This window comes from Maylandia zebra, linkage group LG13 (assembly GCF_041146795.1).
Source record: "Maylandia zebra isolate NMK-2024a linkage group LG13, Mzebra_GT3a, whole genome shotgun sequence".
Classification (NCBI taxonomy): Eukaryota; Metazoa; Chordata; class Actinopteri; order Cichliformes; family Cichlidae; genus Maylandia; species Maylandia zebra.
In genome coordinates this window covers 6,245,783-6,254,708 of record NC_135179.1, presented here as the reverse complement: position 1 = coordinate 6,254,708, position 8,926 = coordinate 6,245,783, and the positions used below count along the sequence as shown (strand labels likewise).

Sequence of the window (8,926 nt, the reverse complement as noted above, 5' to 3'; positions counted from 1 at the left end):
AATCATAATGATTGATTGCTGGATAGTGCATTTCTATGAGTTATGGCATGGTATTATCTCTTTTCCTTTGATACAGGATGCTTTATCCTCTGCTAAAAGGAGGTGACAAGGGACATGCTGATCTCCTTTCCTTCATATTTAGAGGATCAGAATCTCACCAGCTCTTTTTATGGCTGTCATGCAGGTGCCTCCTGCTCACTTTGTGCAGTTACAAATTAAACTAAGCAAAACTGACATTTTTTGACCATAGCCTTAAAGTTTCATAGCAGAACACACCCAAAAGCATCAAAAACACACCCTACTTGCATGTTTGTGGTAAGTGCCCTAAGGCTATTACAGTTGACTACAAACACACTTAAAAACCAAGACTAGATCAGAAGTAAAAAACAAACAAACTGCATTTTAGTTAACTAATATAAAAAACTAGAAATCATTCTTTGATTGTTTTAAATTTTCCAAGGCAGAAATTATGAGGATGCTTTAGACTGGGATGTCTGTCGAATTATGAGCCATTAGTGTGCTGATGAATAAACATCAGCACACATAATAATTCAGTAAAATAAAAATAGATACAATAAAACTAGTAAACTCATGCGGAAGCTAAAGTGACGTGGTGGGAAAATAAATTCAGTGCCCACATTGATACTACATCTGCTTCTTATTGCAATAGGCTCAGTTATATAAGACACATTTACTAATGTTAACTGACTCTTGCTCAAGTTTTACACTAATGCTTTGTGTGTGTGGGAGGGAAAAAAAGAGTAGTGGGTCTGTTTGTGTGGGATGAGCCTTTGTTGCTTGAGTATGTATGATGAATAGAAAAAGAGGGAGCGAGTGAAAGAGGCCAGTCATATCTTAGCCAGTTTTAACAAGTGAAGAGTAGAGTGTTAAACTGTCTGAAAGCCCATACTGTTTCCCATGTGTAGTTTGGAGGTGTCTTTCTACAGCATTTAATTTTCAAAGCATTATTTTGTTTTGGTCTGAAGGCACCCTCATTGTGTAAAACACTCAGCTAAAATGCCACTGTAGTAATAAATTTGCTTTGAGCATGTCTGTTAAAGTTATAACACAGTATGAGCAGTCAGACACTAAGATTTTGCTGCTGATTACTCTTCTTAATACGCCCTTCCTTTCCTCCCTCCCTTCTTCCTTCCTTCCTTTTTTCTTTCTGTCTGTCCCATCATCTTCATATCTATCTATATTCAAACCTGCCCCACCATAAATCCTCTGAACATATCCACTCTGACCTGTTCATATGTTATTTTAATGCTTCATTTTACCTTGTAATATTAGAAAACGTCCTAGCATCCAGTATTAGCTGCATCCCAAAGCTAGGAATGAAAGAACTGGGGCAGAAATTTGTACCAAAATCCATGTGCTCAATCTTTTGATTTGGTTCTTTAATCTTGCAAACCCTATCAAAGTTTCCTATAATATTTAATCAGTGGAGATAATTGTGTTTGCTTTGTTGTTTGGTTTCTACCTTTGGGAGATAGTAATTCATCTAAGATCACAGCAATGTTCCTATCCATTTTAAGCATATTCACTCATCACACCATCGACTATCTGCAGAAACCCTAAAATCTCTTCCTTAATTAATCTTGGCTGAGCTGGCATTAAAGTTTTTCTTTGCTGTGCTTATCTTTCAGCCAGTAGACCTTCTAACATCATTTTACTTCTTCGGGGTATCTGTTCTTCTTAACCCCACTCACACTCAGCTAACCCTTCGTGCCCCTCACCCCAAAGCTAGTGTTAAGAATATTCAGTCAGTTTCCCACAAATGAATTAAGCTTAGTCCTAAAATAAGAGAAACATTCACTGAAGCATTGAAAAAACACATTTAGTCCAAGACTACAACTTAATCCATGTCTGAGGAACTTGAGTCAAAGGCCTTTAGTTTATTGTGACTAAAATCAAAACTGGCCAATATGTAAGAATGCAGTTGTGTTGCTGAAATGTATAGAAAAGTCTTTAAACTGCTTTTCAGATGTCATGTTTAAATTCAGGATGCACCAATCAGATATCTGGATCCTGTGCAGTTCTTTGTGCACGGAAGAAGCTAACATCTAAGCGCTTGGACAGGATCGATGCGTTGGCTTCTCTCTCATATTTACTTTTATTCAGGTACTCTTATTTACTTTCCTTTGATTATGTTCTGTCAGAGACATCAGGTAAGCTAGGAACTGGAGGGATGTTGGTTTCACTGTGGGCTGAAATCAGACTAGTACAAATAAATTAAACAGATAATGCTAATGTATTTATTTATTTTTTTAATTCTGTTGTATTCATCTTTGGCATGTAGTATAGTGAATTTGTCCTTTGATGTATTTGTTATTTTTAGTCAAGTTAGAATGAAAGTTGTTTCATTAAACTTTGCTCATAAAATGATGGTTTTCAGTCATTTTCTCACAGTGAGACATTAACTCTGATATCAGATTGGTACTCTGTATTGGAAAACCTTTAAAGCCAAGGATTCCTCATCATGTTGGAAGTGGAAAAAGCTGGATTGGTGCATCCCTAGTTTAAAGTTCTTCAAAGGTCTCTTAAGTTATACCTACACATCTGTGACACCATCACAATTAAACAGCATCTCTGAAACGTTACTAATTTGGTGATTCTTGCAGTACTTTTGCTTTCAAGTTCAAGTTTCAAGTTTATTCATTTATATAGCACTTTTAAAAACAACAATTGTTGACCAAAGTTCTGTACAATAACATAGTCAAAACAGAAGATATACCAAAGTTTGATGAAATGAAGCAGTTTTTGGGAAGATAATCTGAAATAATTGTTCCTTTATGATTCAGGTTCATTTGGGGATATATATACATACATATATATATATATATATATATATATATATATATATATATATATATATATATATATATATATATAAAATTTTCTTTTCTTTTTTTTTTTAAATTGTATATTGGTAAAATATCAAATATTTGTAAATTTATTGAAAGTGTTATCACTTTTACCTTCCAGAAACTTAATGCCCCTTCTTCTGTCTTTTACCACCAGCCTTTTTTTCTTCCCCTGAGCTTCAAAACCTTTTTTCGGCATCACTCTGCATTCTGATCCACAAAATGTGGTTGCTTTCCTTTTGTTGCGGAGAAAATACTGAAAAGTATCGCCTGGCCATTAGCTTACCTATTGTATGGTGGCGCAGAGGGGACATTAACACATTAATGAATAACTGCTGGGGTGAAAATTTGCAGGTTGACATTTATTAAAGGGCACACCTGATTACCAGGGGCATTTTTACTCCTCATTTTTAATTTCAAGGCTACTTTATGAGATGGATAAGGCCCAAGACCTCCATAAATTTTACATGGTTTCAGTGGCATGTTGCCCCAAAGAAAATGCAGTGCAAAGTGAATTTCATCAGAGTGCTGGCAAATTTAATATTTTTTTAAATTAATTCTGTTTGATTTGAAGATATAAAATCGGCTAGGGTGAGTTCGCCATTAAGGGAAGAGCCAGCAGTTTTTCAGGTGCTTCTTTTTGCTGACATGTGCTCAATAAGTGAAATTAGCTGTTTGATTTGGATGAAAACCTGCTGACTTTCATCCCTTCATGGCATCACCTTCACGTCTGTCACCACAGACCTCAAATGCCTGGTGTCACTAAAATGTTTCCTGAGGGATTCCCCATTTCCTTTATGTAATAGATGCTACCGGAAATAAAATCTGAACTTGTGAAAACAGAGCCCAGTATTCATTTTAAGTTTGCTTATAGGGCCATGGCTTTGTAGCCAAGCTTTGATACATAAAGACAAAAACAAACAAATCATAAATCCTTAACATTTTTAATTGACTGGCTAACTGATCAATTGATTGACACCATGCAGTTGAATATACTGCATGGTGTGTGTGTAAGAAAAGACTCATAATATATATAGATTTAAAAGAAATGCCATATTTGGCAACATATTCATCATGAATAGAATTAAATACTAATTGAGCAGTGTATTTACTCTAAGCTTTAAACATGTGCAAAGATTAATTCCGAGTGTCTTGTCTTGTTGTTTTCTTGTTAACACTAAGAAAACAACAAACTTGTTTATAAACGCTTTATTAAAATTGTAATTGAAAAATGAGACCCGGGATCTTGGCATGGGCTTTGTATGGTGGTTGGTAGAGATGCCATAGATTATAGCTGCAGGAAAGCCAATAAAAAGTCAAAGTTAGTGAGTAGCATTAGTTAACATAGTGCATGTATTAAACAAATGACATGTATATAATGTAATGTGTTTAAAAAGTGTTGGAAGAAGGTTTGGAGCTGGTGCTATCATGGAAATATTTACAGAGCGTGTACTCAAATTTGGAAACTTCGTACAGAACCAAAGATTGCATATAGGCTAAGTTACACCCATACTTTCCCTATTACCCAGATAACATGATCAAAGGATGAACTGACATGATACAGATTTCACGTCTTAATTTATTGTGCACCAGTATCTTTCAGACAAGGACAAAACAGGCATTACACAGCTTTTCCTGGCTCAGATTTGGCCTTTGTGTTGTTATCTTATTTAACAGAATCAATTCCTTTAGCTGTAATTTGTATTATTTAAATGTGTTTCATGTGGAAATACTGTAACAGATATTTGTGCCTTTGAATGTTAAGTTAGCACATCAGTTGTCACAGATTGCTTGGAAATGCTGGTGGAGAGGGAAAAAAAAGAAAAAAGGATACACTGCATTTAATGTGTATTTGTCAAATCCAGCCCCAGAACTGCTTAGTAGTTGTTGGAACTTGTTTGTTACAACTAACAAATATGTTTTCCTTATATTAATATATCTAAACCAGTTTGAACAAACTCACAGTTTCAGGTGTTTCAATTTTTTGTAGCTAAAACAGCACCAGAGCCATTGGTGTCCAGAAATAAGTGGATTGTCTCACACGTATCAGAGCACCACGGATGCAGTCAGGAAACACTGCATCGTCAGTTACTAAGCAACAGCCAGAACACGAATGTGGAGCAACATTATAAAACTGCAAGGCCCAACTTCAACTTCACACTTTTCTGTGCAAGACAAAAAGGCTTTCCATGCTCTTAAAATGGATGTTATTTTCAATGTGCTGAAGAGCGTAGGTAGAATTACTACACATTGTGTTACTTTCAAGACAGCGTGCGTTAAAATAAGTGTTAATGTGATAACATGTTGGCGCGGCATGATTTTTGTGTTTTTATGTGCTGTATTGAAACGAAATGCCAGAAGGGCTATCCTTAACAAACTCTCCAGCACGCAGGAAACACCTCAGCTGTTGTTTTTAAAACGTGTGTGTGTGTGTCTGACATGGAGAGAGCGTGAGTGAGTGTATGGATGAGTGATCCAGCAGTTTGCCTGGGTGGGCTCTTTGTTTTGATTTCTTCTCTTCTTCTCTCCGTTCCAATGCTTCCCCCCTCTCCTATGCAGCAAGGACAAGTTTGGAAGGTTTGCAAAATTTATCACCTTCCACTGATGAAACCCCTCCCCTTGTCACCCTTCCTCAACTCCTTCCTCTCCCTCCTCTCCCCTGTTCCCCGTCCTCCTCCTGGCTACCTGTACTGATCTGTTGGTCCTCTCCTTTGTGCCTCACTCCTCTTCATCTGTAGTGCTGAAAGTAAGGCTGGGCTCCATTCCCTGTCAATTTTACCAACCCACAATGTTAATTCATTGTGTTATTCATTTGCTTATGATAAAGCATTCAGACATCAACTACATTTTTTCCCCATAAAATAAAGCCTTTTAATTTTAGTTCACATAGACAGTCTTTGAAGCAGTCCCCAAACTAGATTTTTGTCGCTGGAAAAATAGTTAACAGGTGTTTAAATCTTCACCTATGGTGTGTAAAAGTCCAGTATACATGATAAAATAACAACATAGTCCTGTATTAAATTTAATAATACACACAGTGAAAACATTTCTTTAAAAAGGTTTAAAAATATACATTATGATGGGTTATGGATGTGTTTCATATGCAATAATAGTTGTGTATATAATGTGTCAGTAATAGTAGCTATATGTTTTTTTTTTCTGTTTATTAATAGCAACAAATTGAGATTCATGCCAGTAGGTAGGCGTGCCTTCTTCTGTTTATTTGGTATAATTGTAGATGGCAATATCTTGAAAGTACCACCTAAAAAGGGTTAGGTGAAATATACTGTTTAGGACCAAAAAACCCTCTTCTATTATTGTTTTTCTTTCTTTCTAACTAAATGACTATTTAGATAATATATAATATAAAATAAAAATAAGATGTATATATAAAATAAAAAACAATAAAATATAAATATAATAATTTTTAAATCTTTGAATGGTAAACAATTAGCTATTGCCATCTTCCACAGTTCATAAAGACTGCTTACCAGCAGAAGTGCCCTCTGGAGCCCCGTTTGTGCAGTGCACTTAGTACAGCATCGTTATATCAGTTTGATAGAAGGATATCATGGCAACCACTGGTCGCTAAGGAAAAATTATTCCCCAACCTGTTGGCAAATGGTTGCTGGCGGTTGTAAAGATGCTGCACTAAAACATTCACTAACTACTGGTTAAGCGGTAGTGAAAATTGGAAAAAGTGCAATACAAACTGGAATGGGCCACCATTTACCTTCAAAGTAAAAGTTGCTTCATTTGAAACATGTTGGTTAAAGCAGTTACTTTGAAGGTGAATGTTCTCCAAGTTTTCTCAGACAAGTCTGCATCTTATATACAACCGCGACAGTCTGCCAGTAACCAGAGCAATCATAAGGAGGATTTTTATGCAGCACCATCTTCACGATTGATTTCACTTGCCAACCAGTCAAGAAATACACCAGTCATAGCAGGTTGGAGTAGTGCTTTAGTGGTTTCATATCACATGAGACCATCCATCCATTCTTTGGGGAACTTTCTGTTTCTTTTTTTTCCCCAGCAGTTAATCCCTCCTTGTGAAAACGAAGGCGCTCACACTGAGAGCAATGACAGACAAAAATGAAATCATCTCAGGGAGGAGGTAGTTTTCACAGATTCTGAAGGGTCACTCAGTAGGTGCCAAGCAGCGTTCAAATATTACATCCAGTAATTAGCAACTGTAATTAGTCCTCAGATGTGTGCTTCCTTGGCCCGCTGCTAAGTATCCCATGGTCCCCTGCCATATGTCGGTCAGTGTGGGGACCCTTTGAGAAGCTCAGCTGTTTAATTGCTGCCCGGAGTGGAGAAACGATGGTGGAGGCGAGACTGAGGTCTGTTCTGGTATCCAGGCAACAGCTCCCTTACTCCTTCCTGACCACTACTGATTCTCAGCTTATTCCCATGCCCTGTCCCTTCATTCACTGCGCCCCTCCTTCCATCCATATCGCCATCAGCCCCCACCCCACCCCACCCAAACCCAGCCAACCAGCTTATTGCACTAGCCACCACCAGCACTAACAGACAGTCCCATGCCATATGAACTCTGTCAAATTTTAACTAGTATTCATGTCTTTGATCTGTGATGCTAAGATGTTAGTTATCCAATTATGGTCTGTTCTTCTGAAAATAAAATGGTCAATAATACCCAAAGAGTTATCCTAACTGAACCCAAATAAGAAAAAATTCAAGAACATTAAAGAAATCTCTTTAATATACTATTATACAATTTGAAAAATAATCAGAATTGGGGTTTTGCATGTTTTAGCCCATTAATTGCAACTCACTCGACTTGATATTAGTGGCAAACTATCATTCAAGTAATAGGAGTTTGTATGAAATTTTTCAGTGTGTGTTTCCTCCCTATTTTAGAGCTTTCGAAGGGTTGTGGAAATGTTTTTTGTTTTTTTGATTAATATTTAACTTTAGAGAATCAGTAGAAATGCTATATAGAATCACATGTATGAGCTCTGAAGGTGAAAAGTCAAACCGGAAGCACATAATTAAATTAAGTATATTTTTTTTATTGTGTGTTTAAAAACTTAGCAGTATGTCGCTAACAGACTGGCTGAATATCCATATCAGGCAGCATTGGTCCTGTTGATTGATAAAGTGGCATTTAAACACACTGGGGACTGATGTTTGTCTGTTGTGTCAAATTACTTTTGTGTGCTAAACATTCAAAATTGTGACTTTAAAAATACACAGGCTATCACTAAATGCATAAATAATACATAATTACACACATAATTCTTCTAATAACTGTTACACTCAGTTTAAAACTGTTGAAGTTGCTGACTATGTAGAGTTGTTAATGTAATTTACAACAACTATAAATGAATTGTCTTATGCTTTGAATTTGGGCTAAAACATGATAAAACACTGCGTTTAGCATATCAATGTGATGTAGTAACTGAACAATGTCTTTTCTGCAGTTCCCCGGTGTGAGTCAGAGGGTAACTACATTACAGTTGCAGACATAGTGACTAGTCTGTTGTTGGGTGAACCTAGTGGTGCTGTCACCAGATGAGTGCTGTGTTAGCAAAGCCAGGCTTGTGCTTTTTGCAGTTGCATGGATTTAACAGTCACATCTTGGTTCCTTGTTCTTAACCTAGTTAAAATTCAGCCTGCCTCTCGTACACTTGAGCAGATTTTCACTTAGCCTTTGAACATTGTCTGGCTGCTGTCTGACCTGGTGTGAGAGAGGTGGGCATAAGGAAACAAGCTGAGACTCTAGGTCCATTCTGTCATTGATGGGTCTTGAAACCTTGTTGGTGTTGTGTGTTTGTGTCCAATCCCTTCATAGTGTCCACATGTGTTATGTGTTTCAGATCCAGCAGTAGTGAGTGCGTTTCAGCTATAGAACTGTAAGAGCTAAGCATGCAGAGCAGAACTGGGTTTTGGCTTTGTCTCTAGCAAAATGCATATACTGTAGTTGATTATGCTCGCTGGGTAGACTGGATTTTCTTTTTCATGTCATAGTTTTAGGGAATTAAAATTGTGTCTGCACCATTCTGCATTCCAAGTTGAATTTTAGCAGATACATA

At 36.8% G+C, this 8,926-nt stretch overlaps 1 protein-coding gene across 6 annotated transcripts in view; it reads left to right on the top strand.

Annotated features, from left to right (window-relative positions):
* The window catches only part of nckap1 (NCK-associated protein 1), a 37,333-nt gene that overhangs the window by 2,153 nt on the left and 26,254 nt on the right, over positions 1-8,926 (top strand). For 2 of the 6 annotated variants that reach the window (XM_012919712.4, XM_012919711.4), the window contains exons 2-3: positions 5,427-5,444; positions 8,315-8,335. The exons of 2 other annotated variants lie outside the window; for them this stretch is intronic. In XM_012919712.4, coding sequence (XP_012775166.1) covers positions 5,427-5,444; positions 8,315-8,335 — 39 coding nt within the window. The remainder of the gene's footprint in view (positions 1-5,426; positions 5,445-8,314; positions 8,336-8,926) is intronic. 2 more of the 6 variants (XM_076891451.1, XM_004553519.4) reach the window with 1 other exon arrangement.